Below are 21,741 nucleotides of genomic sequence, written 5' to 3'. Positions count from 1 at the left end.
TAGTGGGAGAGATGCTATTTAAAGAAAGATGGGGGTAAAAATAGAGGGAGGGGGGCTTTTATATAAAGATGGGGGCATGGATAGAGGGAGAGGGGGCATTTATAGATAGATGAGGCACATGGACAAAGGGTGAAGGGGCTTTTTTAGAAAGATGAGGCACACAGACTGAGTGAGAGGGGGGTTTTATAGAAAGATGTTGCACATGGACAGAGAGTGAGGGGGATTTTATACAAAGGTGGGAGCATGGGTAGAGGGACAGGGAGGAGCATTTATAGAAAGATGGGATCATGGATAGATGGACATGGGGGAGCGTTTATAGAAAGATGGCTGCATGGACAGAGGGAGAGGGGGCTTTTATAGAAAGATGGGGGCATGGATAGAGGGAGATGGGGCTTTTATACAAATATGCGAGCATAGCTATCTATGTGAGAGGGGGCTTTTATAGAAAGATGTGAGCATAGATAGAGGGAGAGGGCGCTTTTATAGAAAGATGGAAATTTAGGGGCATGGATAGAGTGTGAGGGGGCTTTTAAAGAAAGATAGGAGCATGGATTGAGGGAGAGGGGTTTTTAACAGAAAGATGAGACACATGGATGGAGGCAGAGAGGGCTTTTATAGAAATATGATCCACATGAATAGAGGGAAAGTGGGCTTTTATAGAAAAATGGGGTGCATGGATAGAGGGCGAGGGGCATTTTATAGAAGGATGGGGGCATAGATAGAGGGTGAGGGTGCTTTTGCAGAAAGATTGGAACATGGATAGAGGGAGAGGGGTCTTTTAAAGAAAGATGGGTGCATGGATAGAGGGAGAAGGGGCTTTTATAGAAAGATGGGGCATGGATAGTTGGAGGGGGGGCTTTTATAGAAAGATGGGCGCATGGATTGAGGGAGAGGGGTCTGTTATAGAGAGATGGGGCATGGATAGAGGGTGGGGACTTTTATAGAAAGATGAGTCACATGGACAGAGGGTGAGGGGGCTTTTAAAGAAAGATGGGTGCATGGAATGATGGAGAAGTGGCTTTTATAAAAAGATGGGGGCATGGATAAAGGGAGAGGGGCTTTTAGAGAAAGGTGAGGCATATGGATTGAGTGTGAGGGGGCTTTTAAAGAGAGATAGAAGTATGGATATTGGGAGAGGGGACTTTTATAGAAAGATGAGACACATGGATCGAGGCAGAGGGGGCTTTGACAGAAAGATGAGGCACATTGGTAGAGGGAAAGAGGGCTTTCATAGAAATATTGGTGCATGGATAGAGGGAGAGTGCGCTTTTATACAAAGATAATGCACATGGATAGAGGGAGAGGGGACTTTTATAGAAAAATGGGGGCATGGATAGAGGGAGAGGGGGCTTTTATAGAAAGGTGGGAGCATGGATAGAGGAAGAGGGGGCTTGTATAGAAAGGCGGGGCATGGATAGAGGGAGGGTGCTTTTCTAGAAAGATGGGGGCATGGATAGTGGGAGAGTGGGCTTTTATTGAAAGATGGGTGCATTGATAGAGGGAGAGGGGGCTTTTATTGAAAGATGGGGCACATGGACAGAGGGTGAGGGGGCTTTTATAGAAAGATGGGAGCATGGATAGAGGGAGAGGGGGCTTGTATAGAAAGGTGGGGCATGGATACAGGGAGGGGTGCTTTTCTAGAAAGATGGGGGCATGGATAGTGGGAGAGTGAGCTTTTATAGAAAGATGGGGGCATTGATAGAGGGAGAGGGGGCTTTTATAGAAAGATGGGGGCATGGATAGAGGGAGAGTGTGCTTTTATAGAAAAAGGGTAGCATGGATAGAGGGAGAGGGGGCATTTATAGAAAGATGAGGTGCATGGATAGAGGGAGAACAGGCTTTTATAGAAAGATGGGGGCATGGATAGGGGGAGAGGGAGCTCTTATATCAAAATGGGAGCATGGATAGAGAGAGAGGGGGCCTTTAAAGAAAGATGGGAGCATGAACAGAGGAAGAGGGGGCTTTTATAGATACATGTGGCACATGAACAGAGGGAGAGGGGGCTTTTATAGAAAGATGGGAGTATGGACACGGGGAGGGGGCTTTTATAGAATGATGAGATTCAAGGACATAGGTAGAGGGGGCTTTTATAGAAATATGGGAGCATGAATAGAGGGAGAGGGGGCTTTTATAAAAAGATGAGGCATGTGGACGGAGGGAGTGGGGGCTTTTCTAGAAAGATGGGGGCATGGATAGTGGGAGAGTGAGCTTTTATAGAAAGATGGGGGCATTGATAGAGGGAGAGGGGGCTTTTATAGAAAGATGGGGGCATGGATAGAGGGAGAGTGTGCTTTTATAGAAAAAGGGTAGCATGGATAGAGGGAGAGGGGGCATTTATAGAAAGATGAGGTGCATGGATAGAGGGAGAACAGGCTTTTATAGAAAGATGGGGGCATGGATAGGGGGAGAGGGAGCTCTTATATCAAAATGGGAGCATGGATAGAGAGAGAGGGGGCCTTTAAAGAAAGATGGGAGCATGAACAGAGGAAGAGGGGGCTTTTATAGATACATGTGGCACATGAACAGAGGGAGAGGGGGCTTTTATAGAAAGATGGGAGTATGGACACGGGGAGGGGGCTTTTATAGAATGATGAGATTCAAGGACATAGGTAGAGGGGGCTTTTATAGAAATATGGGAGCATGTATAGAGGGAGAGGGGGCTTTTATAAAAAGATGAGGCATGTGGACGGAGGGAGTGGGGGCTTTTATAGAAAGATGGGAGCATGTATAGATGGAGAGGGGGCCTTTATAAAAAGATGGGTCATGGATAGTGGGAGAGATGGCATTTATAGAAAAATGGGAATAAATAGAGGGTGAGGGGGCTTTTATATAAAGATGGGGGCATGGATAGAGGAAGAGGGGACTTTTAAAGATAGATGAGGCACATGGACAGAGGGTGAAGGGGCTTTTATAGAAAGATGAGGCACACAGACAGAGGGAGAGGGGGCTTTTAGAGAAAGATGAGGCAAATGGATAGAGAGTGAGGGGGCTTTTAAAGAGAGATAGAAGTATGGATATTGGGAGAGGGGGCTTTTATAGAAAGATGAGACACATGGATCGAGGCAGAGGGAGGTTTGACAGAAAGATGAGGCACATGGATAGAGGGAAAGATGGCTTTCATAGAAATATGGGTGCATGGATAGAGGGAGAGTGCGCTTTTATACAAAGATAATGCACATGGATAGAGGGAGAAGGGACCTTTATAGAAAGATGGGGGCATGGATAGAGGGAGAGGGGGCTTTTAAAGAAAGATGGGAGCATGGATAGAGGGAGAGGGGGCTTGTATAGAAAGGCGGGGCATGGATAGAGGGAGGGGTGCTTTTCTAGAAAGATGGGGGCATGGATATTGAGAGAGTGGGCTTTTATAGATAGATGGGTGCATTGATAGAGGGAGAGGGGGCTTTTATATAAAGATGGGGGCATGAATGGAGAGAGAGAGGGCTTTTATATAAAGATGGGGGCTTGGATAGAGTGAGGGTGTGCTTTTATAGAAAGATGTTAGCATGGACAGAGGGAGAGGGGGCTTTTTAAGAAAGATGAGGCACATGCATAGAGGGAGAGGGGTCTTTTATAGAAAGATGAGGCACATGGATGGGGGAGGGGGCTTTTATAGAAAAATGGGAGCATGGACAGAGGGAGAGGGGGTTTTTATAGGAAGATGGGGGAATGGATAGTGAGAGAGGGGTCTTTTATAGAAAGATGGGGCACATGGACAGAGGGTGAGGGGGCTTTTATAGAAAGATGGGGGCATGGATGGAGGGAGAGAGGGCTTTTATAGAAAGATGGGGGCATGGATAGAGGGAGAGTGTGCTTTTATAGAAAGAGGGTAGCATGGATAGAGGGAGAGGGGGCTTTGATAGAAGGATGGGGCATAGATAGAGGGAGAGGGGCACTTATAGAAAGGTGAGAGCATGGATAGAGGGAGAGGGGGCTTTTATAGAAAGATGGATGCATGGATAGAGGGAGCAGGGTGTTTATAGACAGATGAGACACATGGACAGAGGGAGAGGCAGCTTTTATAGAAAGATGTTAGCACGGACAGAGGGAGAGGGGGCTTTTTAAGAAAGATGAGGCACATGGATAGAGGGAGAGGGGGCTTTTATAGAAAGATGATGCACATGGATGCGGGAGGGGGTTTTTATAGAAAGATGGGAGCATGGACAGAGGGAGAGGGGGCTTTTATAGGAAGATGGGAGCATGTATAGAGGGAGAGGGGGCCTTTATAGAAAGATGGGTCATGGATTGTGGGATAGGTGGCATTTATAGAAAGATGGGGCATAAATAGAGGGTCTTTTATATAAAGATGGGGGCATGGATAGAGGGAGAGGGGGCTTTTATAGATAGATGAGTCACATGGACAGAGGGAGAGGGTGCCATTATACAAAGATGAGGCATACGGACAGAGGGAGAGGGGGCTTTTATAGTTAGATGGGAGCATGGACAGAAGGAGAGGGGGCTTTTATAGGAAGATGAGACACATGGACAGAAGGAGAGGGGGCTTTTATAGAAAGATCGGAGCATGGATAGAGGGAGAGGGTACTTTTATAGATACATGTGGCACATGAACAGAGGGAGAGGGGGCTTTTATAGATAGATGAATCACATGGACAGCGGGTGAGGGGGACATTATACACAGATTAGGCGTACAGACAGAGGGAGAGGGGGCTTTTTTAGAAAGATGAGGCACATGGACAGAGGGAGAGGGGGCTTTTATAGAAAGATGAGGCACATGGATAGAGGGAGAGGGTGCTTTTATAGAAAGATGGGAGCATGGATAGAGGGAGAGGGGGCTTTTATAGAAAGATGGTAGCATGGATAGATTGAGAGGAGGCTTTTATAGATACATGTGACACATGAACAGAGGGAGAGGGGGCTTTTATAGATAGATGGGAGCATGGATACAGGGACAGGGGGCTTTTATAGATAGATGGTAGCATGGATACAGGGAGAGGGGGCTTTTATAAAATGATGAGATACAATGTCAGAGGTAGAGGGGGCTTTTATAGAAAGATGGGATCATGTGTAGAGGGAGAGAAGGCCTTTATAGAAAGATGGGTCATGGATAGTGGGAGAGATGGCATTTATAGAAAGATGGGGGCATAAATAGAGGCAGAGGGGGCTTTAATATAAAGATGGGGGCATGGATAGAGGGAGGGGGCTTTTATAGATAGATGAGGCACATGGACAGAGGATGAGCGGGCTTTTAAAGAAAGATGGGTGCATGGATAGAGGGAGAGGGAGCTTTTGTAGAAAGATGAGACCCATGGACAGAGGGAGGGGGGACTTTTATAGAAAGATGATAGCACAAGATAGATGGAGAGGTGGCTTTTATATAAAGATGAGACCCATGGACAGAGGGAGAGGGGACTTTTATAGAAAGATGATAGCACAGGATAGATGGAGAGGTGGCTTTTATAGAAAGATGAGACCCATGGACAGAGGGAGAGGGGACTTTTATAGAAAGATGATAGCACAGGATAGATGGAGAGGTGGCTTTTATAGAAAGATGGGAGCATGAACAGAGGGAGAGGGGGCTTTTATAGACACATGTGGCACATGGACAGAGAAAGTGAGGGCTTTTATAGTTAGATTGGAGCATGGAGACAGGGAGAGGGGGCTTTTATAGAATGATGAGATACAAGGACATAGGTAGAGAGGGTTTTTATAGAAAGGTAGGAGCATGGTTAGAGGGAGTGGGGGCTTTAATGGAAATACGGGAGCATAAATAGAGGGAGAGGGGGCTGTATAGAATGATGGGGCCGTGGGTAGAGGGAGAGGGGGCTTTTATAAATAGTTTGGGGGATGGATGGAGGGAGTGGGGTCTTTTATAGAAAGGTGGGAACATGGATAGAGGGAGAGCAGGCTTTTATAGAAAGATGGGGCATAAATGGAGGGAGGGGGGCTTTTATATAAAGATGAGGGCACGTATAGAGGGACGGGGGCTTTTATAGAAAGAGGAGGCACATGGACAGAGGGTGAGGGGGCTTTAATAGAAAGATGAGGCGCATGGATAGAGGGAGAGAAGGCTTTTATAGAAAGATGGGGGCATAAACAGAGGGAGAGGGTGCTTTTATATAAAGATGGCTGCATGGATAGAGGGAGAGGGGGCTTTTATTGAAAGATGGGAGCATGAACAGAGGAAGAGGGTGCTTTTATCGATACATGTGGCACATGAACAGAGGGAGAGGGTGCTTTTATAGATAGATGTGAGTATGGATACGGGGGAGGGGGCTTTTATAGAATGATGAGATTCAAGGACATAGGTAGAGGGGGCTTTTATAGAAATATGGGAGCATGGATAGAGGGAGAGAGGGCTTTTATCGAAAGATAAGGTATGTGGACTGAGGGTGAGGGGGCTTTTATAGAAAGATGAGGTAAATGGACTGAGGGAGTGGGGGCTTTTATAGAAAGATGGGGGCATGTATAGAGGGAGAAGAGGCCTTTATAAAAAGATGGGTCATGGATAGTGGGAGAGATGCTATTTAAAGAAAGATGGGGGTATAAATAGAGGGAGGGGGGCTTTTATATAAAGATGGGGGCATGGATAGAGGGAGAGGGGGCATTTATAGATAGATGAGGCACATGGACAAAGGGTGAAGGGGCTTTTATAGAAAGATGAGGCACATGGACAGACAGTGAGGGGGATTGTGTACAAAGGTGGGAGCATGGGTAGAAGGACAGGGAGGAGCATTTATAGAAAGATGGGATCATGGATAGAGGGACATGGGGGGAGATTTTATAGAAAGATGGCTGCATGGACAGAGGGAGAGGGGGCTTTTATAGAAAGATGGGGGCATGGATAGAGGGAGATGGGGCTTTTATACAAATATGCGAGCATAGATAGAGTGAGAGGGGGCTTTTATAGAAAGATGTGAGCATAGATAGAGGGAGAGGGCGCTTTTATAGAAAGATGGAGCATTGATGGTGGGAGAGGGTGCTTTTATAGAAATTTAGGGGCATGAATAGAGTGTGAGGGGGCTTTTAAAGAACGATAGGAGCATGGATTGAAGGAGAGGGGGTTTTAACAGAAAGATGAGACATATGGATGGAGGCAGAGAGGGCTTTTATAGAAATATGATCCACATGGATAGAGGGAAAGTGGGCTTTTATAGAAAAATGGGGTTCATGGATAGAGGGCGAGGGGCATTTTATAGAAAGATGGGGGCATAGATAGAGGGTGAGAGGGCTTTTACAGAAAGATTGGAACATGGATAGAGGGAGAGGGGTCTTTTAAAGAAAGATGGGTGCATGGATAGAGGGAGAAGGGGCTTTTATAGAAAGATGGGGCATGGATAGTTGGAGAGGGGGCTTTTATAGAAAGATGGGCGCATGGATTGAGGGAGAGGGGTCTGTTATAGAGAGATGGGGCATGGATAGAGGGTGGGGTCTTTTATAGAAAGATGAGTCACATGGACAGAGAGTGAGGGGGCTTTTAAAGAAAGATGGGTGCATGGAATGATGGAGAAGAGGCTTTTATAAAATGATGGGGGCATGGATAAAGGGAGAGGGGCTTTTAGAGAAAGGTGAGGCATATGGATAGAGTGTGAGGGGGCTTTTAAAGAGAGATAGAAGTATGGATATTGGGAGAGGGGGCTTTTATAGAAAGATGAGACATATGGATCGAGGCAAAGGGGGCTTTGACAGAAAGATGAGGCACATGGGTAGAGGGAAAGAGGGATTTCATAGAAATATGGGTGCATGGATAGAGGGAGAGTGCGCTTTTATACAAAGATAATGCACATGGATAGAGGGAGAGGGGACTTTTATAGAAAAATGGGGGCATGGATAGAGGGAGAGGGGGCTTTTATAGAAAGGTGGGAGCATGGATAGAGGGAGAGGGGGCTTGTATAGAAAGGCGGGGCATGGATAGAGGGAGGGTGCTTTTCTAAAAAGATGGGGGCATGGATAGTGGGAGAGTGGGCTTTTATAGAAAGATGGGTGCATTGATAGAGGGAGAGGGGTGTTTTATATAAAGATGGGGGCATGGATGGAGGGAGAGGGGACTTCTATTGAAAGATGGGGGCATGGATAGTGGGAGAGTGAGCTTTTATAGAAAGATGGGGGCATGGTTAGAGGGAGAGGAGTCTATTATAGAGACATGGGGGCATGGATTGAGGGTGAGGGGGCTTTTAAATAAAGATAGAAGCATAGAGGGAGAGCGAGTTTTTATAGAAAGATGAGACACAGGGACAGAGGGTGAGGGGGCCTTTATAGAAAGTTGGGTGCATGGATAGAGGGAGAGGGAGCTTTTACAGAATGATGGGTGCATGAATAGGGGGAGAGGGGGCTTTTATAGAAAGATGGGAGCATGGACAGAGGGAGAGTGTGCTTTTATAGAAAAATGGGCCACATGGACAGAGGGTCAGGGTTCTTTTATAGAAAGATGAGGGAATGGATAGTGAAAGAGGGTGCTTATATGGAAAGGTGGGTGCATGGATAGAGGGAGAGGGAGCTTTTATAGAAAGATGAGACACATGGATAGAGGGAGGGGGGCTGTTATAGAAAGAAGGGGGCATGGATAAAGCATGAGGGGGCTTTTAAAGAAAGATAGGAGCATGGATAGAGGCAGAGGGGGACTTTACAGAAAGATAATGCACATTGATAGAGGGAAAGGTGGCTTTTATAGAAATACTGGTGCATGGATAGAGGGAAATGGGGGCTTATATACAAAGATGAGGCACATGGATAGAGGGAGAGGCGACTTTTAAAGAAAGATGGGAGCATGGATAGAGGGAGAGGGCGCTTTTATAGAAAGATGAAGCATGGATAGAGGGACAGGGTGCTTTTACAGAAAGATGGGGGCATGGATAGTGGGAGAGTGGGCTTTTATAGAGATATGGGTACATGGATAGAGGGAGATGGGTCTTTTATAAGAAGATGGGAGCATGGACAGAGGGAGAGGGCACTTTTATTGAAAAATGGGCCTCGTGGACAGAGGGACTGGGTTCTTGTATAGAAAGATGAGGGAATGGATAGTGGGAGAGGGTGCTTACATAGAAAGGCGGGGGCATGGATAGTGGGAGAGGGGTCTTTTATAGAAAGATGAGGCACATGGACAGAGGGTTAGGGGGCTTTTAAAGAAAGATGAGTGAATGGATGGAGGGAGAGGGGGCTTCTATAGAAAGAAGGGGGCATGGAAAGAGGGATGGGGGCTTTTATAGAAAGATTGGGCATAGACAGAGGGAGGGGTGCTTTTATACAAGGACAGGGTCATGGATAGAGGGATAGGGGGCCTTAATAGAAAGATGGTGCATGGACAGAGGGAGGGGTTCTTTTATAGTAGGATGGGGGCATGGAGAGAGGGCGAGGGGACTTTTATCGAAAGATGGGGCATGGATAGAGGGCGGAGTACTTTTATAGAAAGATGGGGTCATGGATAGTGGGAGAGTATGCTTTTATAGAAAGATGGGGGCATGGATAGAGGGAGAGAGGACCTTTATACAAAGATGGGGGCATGGATAGATGGAGAGCGGTCTTTTATAGAAAGATGAGGCACATGGACAGAGGGTGAGGGGCTTTAAAGAAAGATGGATGCATGGATGGAGGGAGAGGGGGCTTTTATAGAAAGATGATGCATAGATGGTGGTGGAGGGGTGCTTTTATAGAAGGATGGGGTCATGGATAGAGGGATAGGGTGCTTTTATAGAAAGATGGGTGCATGGATAGAGGGAGAGGGGGCTATTATAGAGAGATGGGGGCATGGATAGAGGGAGAAGCGGCTTTTAGAGAAAGATGAGTCACATGGAGAGAGGGTGAGGGGACTTTTATAGGAAGATGGGACCATAGACAGAGGGAGAGGGGGCTTTTATACAAAGATGGGGCACATGGACAGAGGGAGCAGGGGCTTTTATAGAAAGATGGGAACATGGATAGCGAGAGGGGGCTTTTATAGTAAAATGGGCCACATGGACAGATGGACTGGGGGCTTTTATAGAAAGATGGGAGCATGGATAGGAGGAGAGGGGACGTTTATAGGAAGCCCCATCCCATCCCTAACCCAGGTCCCACCCACACACCCAGACCCCATCCCGAACACAGTCCCACCCACACACACAGACCCCATCCCTAACCCAGGTCCCACCCACACACCCAGACCCCATCCCTAACCCAGGTCCCACCCACACACCCAGACCCCGTCCCTAACACAGGTCCCACCCACACACCCAGACCCCATCCCTAACACAGTCCCACCCACACACCCAAACCCCGCCCCTAACCCAGGTCCCACCCACTAACCCAGGCCCCATTCCTAACACATTCCCACCCACACACCTAGACCCCATCCCTAACACAGTCCCACCCACAGACCCAGATCCCGCCCCTAACCCAGGTCCCACCCACACACCCAGACCCCATCCCTAACACAGTCCCACCCACACACCCAAACCCCGCCCCTAACCCAGGTCCCACCCACACACCCAGATCCCATCCCTAACCCAGGTCCCACCCACACACCCAGACCCCATCCCTAACCCTCGTCCCACCCACACACCCAGACCCCGCCCCTAACCCAGGTCCCACCCACACACCCAGATCCCATCCCTAACCCAGGTCCCACCCACATACCCGGACCCCGCCCCTAACCCAGGTCCCACCCACACACCCAGACCCCATCCCTAACACAGTCCCACCCACACACCCAAACCCCGTCCCTAACCCAGGTCCCACCCACACACCCAGATCCCATCCCTAACCCATGTCCCACCCACACACCCAGACACCGCCCCTAACCCAGGTCCCACCCACACATCTAGACCCCTCCCCTAACCCAGGTCCCACCCACACACCCAGACCCCATCCCTAACCCTAGTCCCACCCACACACCCAGACCCCGCCCCTAACCCAGGTCCCACCCACACACCCAGACTCCATCCCTAACACAGTCCCACCCACACACCCAGACCCCGCCCCTAACCCTGGTCCCACCCACATACCCAGATCCCATCCCTAACCCAGGTCCCACCCACATACCCGGACCCCGCCCCGAACCCAGGTCCCACCCACACACCCGGACCCCGTCCCTAACCCGGCACAGTGGCACAGTGGTTAGCACTGCTGCCTCACAGCGCCTGAGACCCGGGTTCAATTCCCCCCTCAGGCGACTCTGTGTGGAGTTTGCACATTCTCCCCGTGTCTGTGTGGGTTTCCTCCGGGTGCTCTGGTTTCCTCCCACAGTCCAAAGATGTGCAGGTCAGGTGAATTGGCCATACTAAATTGCCTGTAGTGTTAGGTAAGGAGTAAATGTAGGGGTAAGGGTGGGTTGCACTTCGGCGGGGCGGTGTGGACTTGTTGGGCCGAAGGGCCTGTTTCCACACTGTAATGTAATGTAATCTAATCTAATCTAACCCAGGTCCCACTCACACACCCAGACCCTGCCCCTAATAATATAAGTCAAAATTATTGCATCCGATATATCATTTAATCGCTTAGAATTGGTGGCGATGCCGTTTTAGAAAAGCAAATTCCTATTTATTATCTTTGGGGGAAAAGGAGAACACGTGATCATCTTCAATGTATATTTTAAGAAGAACACGTTTCTTCCTACTGCAGGAACGTACTGCTTTCCTGCAATCCTCTGTTCGAACCAATTCGATTTGATAGCATTTCATTTCCTTGCCCTGAAGATTTGAAGGAGTTACCTCGCTGCATCTTATCATTTATTGGCAGTTGCCAAAGGACCATCTGAGGGTTTGCAGGGAAAACCATGAGATTCACACAAAGCTAAATATCTCAGCTGACCACCTCTTTCTGCAAGCTGACAATTCTGTAATTCTGTGAAGGGACAGTTACATCAATCTGCCTGATTTAGGAGCAACAAGACGGAGATTTCACCCGAAATATCAATGCTCAGAAATCTGGCTGGAGAAAGAGTGCTTTTGATACCAACGTCAGGGAAAACAGATTCCATTTCCTGGGTTACTCTCAACAACATAACCAGAAAGCATGCGGGAAGGTAACACTGTGACTAGAGGAGGTGAACGTTAGTATTAGACCTGAATATCAAACACTGAATCTATTGAATCTTTCGTAATAGGGATAAAAGTGGCAGCAGTCACAAGGTCAGGGGAGTGGCTGGTTATATTGTGTATAAAATGACCAAGAATCTTGTCAACAAGTGCACAGTGAAATCTGCGCAAAAGCCTCTTCAAGTTTGCAGCCATTTTTACACTTTAATGGTTTACTTAAAATATGGCAATGATATATGATCGGTTAATAATCATTCATTTCTGTTCTTATGTACATTCTTGTTCCAAGCCTACTGCATATTTCACCTCTACAGTTAGGGAAATAATCTATAGTTGTCCAAAATAACATTTCTTGATTCTCATTCATCTCTCTACATTCACCAAATCGAAAAGCAAATAGAAAGAACAAAATCTGCAATATTCATAATCGTAGATTTTGAGATAATTTGTCCCTTGACTAGATTTGTTACAGCCTCAGAGCCAGAGATTTGCGAAATACATGTTCTACTGGAGATGTACATTTATCAAGCACCCAAAGTAAATCAAACAACCCAAACTAAAAAAGTGAAAGGAAGTGACTTGTAAAACATAGAAACTAGGGGCTGGAGTAGGCCACTCGGCCCTTCAAGCCAGCCTCACCATTCGGCATGGTCGTTGTTGATCCTGTATCTCAACAGCATATTCCTGCTTTCTCTGTGTACAAGGTACCAGAATACCTGAGATGTGGGAGTAATTTGAGGAGGACCAAGGAAAGGAGAGGAGAATATGAATGCAAACTAGTTAGGGACTTCAAGGGAATTGTTAGGGAATTGTGAAGAACTTCTGTGGAAAGGGAAAGATTAGCCAGGGAAACTGTGGCCCTAGTATCGGAGGGACAGGGGACTGGAAATGGAGATAAAAGGAACAATTCACTTTCAAATGGCTTTGTGGAAGGGGAAACAAATAATTATCCAGAAATACTAGGGACTTGTGAAACAGATGAAGCAAAAGAAATGAAGTGAGTAGAGAAGAAGATGTTGGAAGGCGAACTGAATGAAGGGATGAGAAATCCCACGGACAGGATGAGATTCAACTCCGAGTATTGCCGGGGTGGGGGTGGGGGGGTGGGGGGGTGGCGGGTAGAGATACAGGGGAGGCGGTGCGAATTATCTTTCAAAACCTGATAGAGTCTGGTAAGTTTGACGTTGACTGACTATTTCGTAAGGGAGGAAGAAGGAGAATGGAGAAATGCGGCCTTGTTAGTTTGAAGTCAGTTGGAGGTTAAATGTGGGAATCTTCATAAAGGGTGTAAGAACTGAGGAAGTGTGATAAAGTTAGACAGGGTCAACATGGAATTGGAAAAGGGAAATCACGTTTATCAGACAAGTGGAGAGTTTTAAGGATGTTACTTGTAGCGATTGATAAAAGGGAACTGACGTATGGGGAGTGTTTTTCCAAGGTCCCCCACACGTTAATAAAGACCATAAGACCATAAGACATAGGAGTGGAAGTAAGGCCATTCGGCCCATCGAGTCCACTCCGTCATTCAATCATGGCTGATGGGCATTTCAACTCCACTTACCCGCATTCTCCCCGTAGCCCTTAATTCCTTCTGATATCAAAAATTTAAAAATGTAAATGTACCACAAAGGTCAGTGCGAGGTCCCCAACTCTTCCCAATCCATATCAATGATTCAAAAGTGGGGCCCAATTGTAACATTTCCAGATATAGGAACATAAGATATGAGGAAGATCAAAAGGAACTTCAAGACACCATGAGACCATAAAATATACGGGCAGACTTCGGCTTATCAGCCCAACAAGAGGATGTGGACTGCCCAAGGAACATGGTGGATGTGGTATGATGTGAGGAAGTGTGAGGCTATTCACTCTGGGAGAAGACAGACAAAGACAGAAATTCTGAAATGTTGTGGAGAGAAGGGGCTGGGAAAGGGATGGACAGGAGTGTTCAAGGTAAGCTGGAGCCTTGAGGTTCATATTTTACATCACCTTTCAGCGATGGGCAGGGAGAGAGCCAGACTTTAGACCGAGCTGGGAACGAGGGTGGGAGTGGGGTGAGGGAACGGAGAGAGTGAATTGAGTGAAACTTTACATTATGATACAAGCTGCTGCTATCAGAATCCACAATCCGCCCAGGGCTGAGTTTGCTGTCCCCTCATTGGGCACCACCACCAGCTTCCCATTATCCCCTATCTCCAGTTTCACCCGGATCCCCTGTTTATCCACCCCCGTTAGAGGAACATAGTTGCCATACTTCCGGGAAGTGATCCTTCCCACTTGGAACACCTCGTAGGGTGGGATCAGGACCTCCTTCTCCTCAGAGAAACATGAGTACTTTTCGATACGGACCCCATATCGGGAGCTGATGGAGAACATGGTGTTCCACTTTGTGTTGTCGTCAATGAAGTCCAGGGCAACACCTTCATCCAGTGAAGAAGAGGCGTAGGAGCCAAATCGCATCCTTGACCCCTCAGTGCCCTTCGCCAACTTTCTGATCCCTCGATAAACCCACTCAAACTCTGCAGGAGAATGTGTTGTCAGTTTCTCCAGGGCAGTGGCCAGCAGGTAGTGATAACTTTTATACACAAACCTCTTGTCATAGATGGTTTCGTTGGTTCCATACTGCCTGACTGCTTCATTGAATTGTCTGTAGAAGGGATTATGCTTGGGATAATCTTCTGTATAGGCATAAAGTGCGACCATGTGCTCCTTTGTGAGCCCACTGGGAACAATGCAGTTCATTCTCTTCACTGCATTGGTCCAAACATCCTCAAAGCCATGTTCCCGTGCTTCCTTCGGGATACGGCTGATGGCCAGCTGATCGGATTCATTGCTCCAGCTGAAGATGTAAGCTGCAGAACTGTTTACCATGTCCAACTGGATAACATTCTCAAGACCCTGAGCTGTGGAATGAAATAGGAATGGGAGCTGGAATTAATTTCCATAGGGTTTAGAAAGACCATAAGGGACAGGACCGCGCTCTGCCATTCAATAGGATCACGGCTGATCTGACATTCCTGAGGTCCACTTTCCTGTCCTTTCCCGAAATTCATTGATTGACGGGTTCAATACGGTCATTTAGAAGGCACATTACACACTTGCTTTTCAGAGTCGTGGTACAGGCGATAAGAGCAGGGAGGGGATATTGGTTCTGGTCCCCATACTGTAGGAAGGATGGGATTGCACTGGAGGGTGTGCAGAGGAGATTCCCTGGGGTGCTCCCATGGGATGGAGGATCGCAGTGGTGGAGAGAGACTGGATAAGCTTAGGTTATTTTTTTGTGGAGCAGAGAAGACTGTAAGAAATAGGAACAGTCCCAGGCTGTTCGGCCCCTCATGCCTACTGCACAGGTACACCGTCTGTGAGAAGATATTCCTCCTCATCTCAGCCTTAAATCCTCTCCCGTTAATTCGGAGTCTCTGTCCTCAGGTCCTAGATTCTGCCATGATAGAAAATATCCTCTCAGTTTTGACCACAATGAGCCCCTTACAAATCCTGGGTATTTCAATTTGATAGTGAAGGCTGGGTTTTCCAACATAATTACAACGGAGCAGGATTACGTTACGGGGGGAATGGGGATGGGGGGAATGGGGGAGGGTTTCAGGAGGTGGAGAGACAGCAGGGAGTGAAGTGAAGGACACACTCAGATCACCAACACCTTTGGTCACAGGTAAATTTTCTCTCACGGATTCAATGATTAATTCTTGCTCCAATTGTTCAGGAATGTCCCATCTGAAGGAACACACTGGCTGTCCCTTTCCCAGCTCAGCCCCCACAATCCATCCCAGACTGCCGGGTCAGCCAAGATATCACTAGAAAGCCTGGAGCACGGAGCTCAAGCCCCCAGGGACCAGACTATGACCCAGCTCATGTTGTTCAAGAACTTAACGCGGAGTGGAAAGCAACAGACAACGAGGTACACAGGGAGTGTTCCTCACCCCGGAGACCAACGGTTCAAGTCTCAGCCAGCCTGGAGATGGGTCCAAACACTTTTTGAACTGCTTAGAGTCATAGAGATGTACAGCACTCGCTTCCAAATACATTCCAAGTACATTAAGACTTTAGGCACTGGTGAGGTTAACTGTGATGAGAATCAAGGGCTAAACTAGATAGTGCTGAAGAATCTCAGCAGGTTTGGCAGCATCTATGGAGGAAAAGCAGAGTTAACATCTTGGGGTCCAGAGACCCTTTTCCAGAACAAACAGGAAGCTGATATTCAGGCAGAGTCAAGAGTGTATGCTGGAAAAGCACACCAGGTCAGGCAGCATCCGAGGAGCAGGAGAATTGACGTTTCGAGCCTAAGCCCTTCGTTCCCGATGAAGGAACCCGTCTGAAAGATCGACTCTCCTGCTCCTCGGATGCAGCCTGGCCTGCTGTGCATTTCCAACATATGTTCTTGACTCTGATCTCCAGCATCTGCAGTCCTCCCTTTCTCCTGGTTGATATTCAGGCAGAGAGTATTGTGCCGAAATTTGGGCAACTCAGGGCTTGTTCCAAAATCCCATTGACGAGGTGATCCCTGTCTGTTGTGGAGGTGCTTAAAGCACAAGTGGCTTAAAGCACTTTCATCGTGAAAGAGTGTGAGTTACAATGAGAGACAGGCAGGGATCGGCTGTAGTGGGTTTGAACAGCAAGCAGATATGAGAAAAAATAAACTCAGAGCATTAAAGACGGAGAGGAATCTCCTGATCGCCTGAGCGATCAAATACTTACAATGAAACCAGAGGGTGGTCAGCAGAGAAAGAAACAGATAGCTCATTGCTCGTCTCTTCCCTTCTTTATCCATCAAGGTGAACTGACTCCTGTCTCTGAGCTGTGTTACTTCAGGACGTGTTCTTATTTTCACAGAGTTGTACTGAGTGTGACTGTACTGCCAATGTGTGGACTGAGTGATTTCGAAACTGAAACCACTGACACTGAGAGCATTTTGTTCTCAGGAAACAGGTTCCTGTATTTTGAATAGATGTTTTTTTCTTATGTTGTAAAGAAATGTGTGAAACCAGGAAGTAATGTCTTCATTTGGAATGTTCTTTCTCTCCCTTTCACATACCATTTCTTACTGATGCTTTGTCTTCATACCTGCCTTTCTAATCTCATTCTCATTCTCAGTATCAATTACTCTCACTAACAATTGGTGATGGAGTCATAGAGTCATAGAGATGTACAGCACGGAAACAAACCCTTTGGTCCAACTCATCCATGCTGACCAGATATCATAACCTAATCGCATCTCAATTGCCAGCACTTGGCCCATATCCCTCTGAACCCTTCCTATTCACATACCCATCCAGATGCCTTTTAAATGTTGTAAGTATACCCGCCTTCACCACTTCCTCTGGCAGCTCATTCCATACACATACCACCCTCTGCATGAAAAAGTTGCCCCTTAGGTGTCTTTTATATCTTTTCCCTCTCACCCTAAACCTATGCCCTCTAGTTCGGAACTCCCCCACCCCAGGGAAAAGACCTTGTCTACTTACCCTATCCATGCCGCTCATGATTTTATAAACCTCTATAAGGTCACTCCTCAGCCTCCGACGCTCCACGGAAAACAGCCCCAGCCTATTCAACATCTACCAAATAGGAGCTTATATCCTCTAACCCAGGCAACATCCTTGTAAATCTTTTCTGAACCCTTTCAAATTTCACAACATCTTTCCAATAGGAAGATCAGAACTGCACACAATATTCCAACAGTGGCCTAACCAATGTCCTGTACAGCTGCAACATGACCTCCCAACGCCTGACCAATAAAGGAAAGCATACCAAACGCCATCTTCACTATCCTTTCTACCTGCAACTCCACTTTCAAGGAGCTATGAACCTGCATTCCAAGGTCTCTTTGTTTGTCTTTGATTTTTTTCTCTCTCTTTATTTCTCCTTTTGTCTTTTTCTGTTTCCCCCCTTCAATCTCCCAAAATTTCAGAAACAAATTTTCTTTTACTCTGAAACCTTGTAATATCAAGTTCATGTCTCTGTCTGCTGCTGGCTCAGGTTTGTTTGAACACATCACTATTACTACCAACAGGAATGACTTGGATGATGCGACTGATTGTGCAGTTTACTCCTTTGCACAAAAGAAGCTGGGGACCTAGATGCCGAGGAGGAGATGAGGCGGCTGTAAAGAGATATGGATTGATTAGATCTGTGCGCTAAAAATTTGCCAGATTGTGTATAAAATAGTTCCTCAGTACCTACAGTGTCATAGGGTCAAACTGCCTTCCATGCTGACCATATTCCCAAATGAAACTGGTCTCATGTGTTTGCCCTTGGCCCATATCCCTCTAAACATTTCCTATTCATGTACCTGTCCAACTGTACCCACATCCACCACTTCCTCTGGCAGTTCAATCCACACAATAACCACTCTCTGTGTAAGAAAGTTGCCCCTCATGTCCTTTTTAAATCTTTCTCCTCTAAACTTAAAAAAGCCCCTCATTTTGAACTCACCCACCCTCGTGAAAAGGCCTTTGCTATTCCCCTTATCGATACGCCTCATCATTTTACAAACCTCAATAAGGTCACCCATCAACCTCCTATGCTAATCTATTTTTATATATCAAACCCTCCATTCCCGTCCACATCCTGGTAAATCTCTTCTGAACCCTCTCCAGTTTAATAATCTCCTTCCTATAACAGGGCGACCAGGACTGGACACAGTATTCCAGAAGAGGTCTCATTGATGTCCTGTATAACCTCAACATGACGTCCCAACTTCTGTACTCAAAGGTCTGAGCAATGAAGGCAAGCATGCTAAATGCCTTCTTAACCATCCTGTCTACATGTGACACAAACTTTAAAGAATTATGCCGAATCTACTTGTTTATAATTAAAAGTTGCAATTGTTCACAGGAAATAAATTAATTTGTGCATAAACCAATCTAACCCTTCATTCGATGAAAGCCCACGATGTATTTCCAGGTATTCGCCCCCTCTCAGTGTCCCCTCCCCTGTTAGGTCTCAGTCTGCTATTTGCTGCTGCCTCATTCATTTTGATTCCACCCCTTCTTTTCGTTCAAGTACAGTTGGTGCCCATCTCCACTTGCAGTGAACTGAGTGGCAGGGAAGGCCATTAGTGAGGCCCATTGAAAATCAGGAACATTGCAGCTGGTATGGAGTCACCTATAAGCCAGTTGTGGTCAGTGTAACAGGTTACCATCACTGCAGTGAACCAAAAGATCTTCTGTGAAGATCAATGGTCATTTCCTGGTGACAGTTAACCAGCTGTCAGAAATCAACCTGGTCTCTGTTTAGATCGCAACCAGCAATTCACTGCAGTCTGTCTTGGCTATCTGGCTCTGTATTTTTGTTGTCCTTGTCATAAAAATGACAAAAAGGGGGAAAATATAATGGAAAATTAACAAAATTAACATTTACTGTGAAATCTGAAAGAGACTGCTTTGCTAAATTTAATACTTTGCTGAACTTTGCTGAATTCTGCAGTCAAGGAGACAGCTTGTCTTTGCTGAGCTTTGTAAACATTCAACCTGGCCTTGCGAGCAGTCAAATTCAGCAAAGTAGTTAAGGAAAACATAAAGACATTTATGTTCACAGCAAGGGAATGAGAAAAAAGAACTCGAGCCTTCCCAGCCCTTGTCCTTGAGAGCGTGATAAGAATGGTAGAAGAAGAACATGTGAATTATGCTCACTGCTCTTACATGCGGCGTTTTGCCAAGTGTATTGGCCCCTCTGCATGCAGAGGTTAAAAAATAATAAAGCTCTTTTTCTTTGCTCTTGTCAGCAGTTGAATCGAGTCTATTTAGTTTCCACGACACGGCTGAATCGGCTAGGACAGTTTTCCCTGGAGCATAAGAGGCTGAGGGGTGACCTTATAGAGGTTTATAAAATCACGAGGGGCATGGATAGGGTAAATAGTCAAGGTCTTTTCCCTAGTGTGGGCGAATCCAGAACTAGAGGGCATAGTTTTAGGGTGAGAGGGGAAAGACATAAAAGAGACCTAAGGGGCAATCTTTTCACACAGAGGGTGATGCATGTGTGGAATGAGCTGCCAGAGGAAGTGGTGGAGGTGGTACAATTACAACTTTTAAAAGGCATCTGGATGAGTATATGAATAGGAAGGGTTTAGAGGGATATGGGCCAGGTGCTGGCAAATGGGACTAGATTAATTTAGGATAGCTGGTTGCCATGGACGAGTTGGACCGAAGGGTCTGTTTCCGTGCTGTATATCTCTGACTCTAAATGGGACTGGATTTGATTGGGATATCTGGTCGGCATGGACGAGTTGGACTGAAGGGTCTGCTTTCATGCTGTACTTCTCTATGACTCTGTAATTCTTGGCACATGCTTTTGAAAGGTAAGTCACTCTATGCACATACTTCCCATGAGTACCAGCCCCTGGGTTCGGACTGACACCTTCATGACATATGTCAGCAAGGAGCAATGATAGGGGGGTGGGGAGTGGGGAATCGTACACAATGGGACACAGAGCGGCTTTTCTAGAAAGATGGACCGTTTGGATAGAGGCAGAGCGGTCTTTTGTTGAAAGGTGCAGTGCATGGATAGAGGGAGCGGGGGCTTTTCTAGAAAGATGGGGTGCATGGATAGAGGGAGACGGGACTTTTAGAGAAAGATTGGATGCATGGATAGAGGGAGAGGGGGCTTTTATAGAAAGATGGAGTACATGGATAGAGGCAGAGGGGGATTTTATAGAAAGATGGGATGCATGGATAAAGGGAGAAGGGGCTTTTATGGAAAAATGGGGCGCATAGATAAAGGCAGAGAGGGCTTTTATAGAAAGATGGGAGCATGGACAGAGGGAGAGGGGGCTTTTATTGAAAGATGGGAGCATGGATAGAGGCGGGGGCTTTTATAGAAAGATGGGAGCATGGATAGAGGTGGGGGGCTTTTATAGAAAGATGGGAGCATGGATCGAGAAAACGGGGGCTTTCGTAGAAGCATGGGAGCAGGTATAGAGGGAGAAGGGGCTTTTAAATAAAAGTGGGGGAGAGATAGAGGGGGCATTTTGATGGGGGTTGAGGGGAATGAAGCTGCATGGGGTGGGAGTGCACTTAGACTAGGGGTGGGAGGAAGGAGGGGAAAGTGGGTATCAGCTGAAAAACTACAGGGGTGGGCCAGAATTGTGGGTGGGGTAACAAATTATCGAGAGGTCAGGTTACAGAATTATTGGGCAGCAAATGTAGGGGGTGCAGAAAATTGTGGGACTATGTCATTGGGGAGTGGCCCAATATTTGGGGTTTTAGGCAGGAAACCTCTGGGTGGGGGAGAAAAGACTGTACATGGGGAGGGTGGGAATTGTGGGCAGGGTCATAATTGGGGGGGAGCCACAATATTTGGGAGGGGGGCACTTAGTAAAAGCCCTTGTTTCAGAGAGTGGGTTTGGCAGGGAGGGGTGCCTGGTAACTGGGATGTTGCTGTGTAGTGAGGCAGTGACTCAAAAGGTCAGTGAGAGTCTGCACACACTCACTGTGTGGGGCCATGGTGGGATTTCAGAGAGGAGTGGTCTCTGCCCAAAGGGTCAAATCCTGAGAGAACCCTCAGGCATTTAATGTGGATATAACCTCCTCCTAGTCTGAGACATGGGGTCCAGTAGGGGTTTATACAGGACATGGAGTGTGATAAAGAGGGCTTTTATGCCCTGGTGGGAGTAATGGAGGTGGAAGGTTCAGGGGCTTAAATAAGACTGCACGGGGTGAGGGGCAATTACCAGTATTCAGTGCCTGGGGGAGAGAGTCTGAGGGGCAAAAAGTCAGAAGAATGACCACGCCCCACTCCACCTTACACACCCCTTTCCATA

At 47.0% G+C, this 21,741-nt stretch overlaps 1 protein-coding gene and 1 pseudogene across 1 annotated transcript; both read right to left on the bottom strand.

The window, feature by feature from the left end:
• The window catches only part of LOC148141090 (transmembrane protein 17B-like), a 54,051-nt pseudogene extending 41,436 nt beyond the window's left edge, over positions 1-12,615 (bottom strand).
• A 507-nt stretch (positions 12,616-13,122) lies between these two features.
• Positions 13,123-16,804, bottom strand: LOC148141089 (ecto-ADP-ribosyltransferase 5-like). Its single transcript, XM_087978935.1, has 2 exons — positions 16,680-16,804; positions 13,123-14,869 (listed from the first exon to the last, which is right to left on the bottom strand). Exons 1-2 carry the CDS (start codon positions 16,750-16,752, stop codon positions 14,055-14,057), a joined length of 888 nt encoding a protein of 295 aa, XP_087835061.1. The 5' UTR covers positions 16,753-16,804; the 3' UTR covers positions 13,123-14,054.
• Between the last annotated feature and the right edge of the window lie 4,937 nt (positions 16,805-21,741).

Source organism: Chiloscyllium plagiosum, unplaced genomic scaffold (assembly GCF_037043375.1).
Source record: "Chiloscyllium plagiosum isolate Xiang-an unplaced genomic scaffold, Cpla_swu_hap1 HiC_scaffold_35, whole genome shotgun sequence".
Lineage (NCBI taxonomy): Eukaryota > Metazoa > Chordata > Chondrichthyes > Orectolobiformes > Hemiscylliidae > Chiloscyllium > Chiloscyllium plagiosum.
The sequence above is the reverse complement of the archived record's forward strand: the minus strand, read 5'-3'. Positions and strand labels throughout refer to the sequence as shown.

What these genes read in the sequence shown, in the direction of transcription:
- LOC148141089 (XM_087978935.1), bottom strand. Translation starts at nt 16,752, where the DNA reads ATGGATAAAGAAGGGAAGAGACGAGCAATGAGCTATCTGTTTCTTTCT. An exon ending in GACCACCCTCTGGTTTCATT is followed by an intron (nt 14,870 to 16,679) that starts GTAAGTATTTGA and finishes TTCATTCCACAG; the next exon opens with CTCAGGGTCTTGAGAATGTT.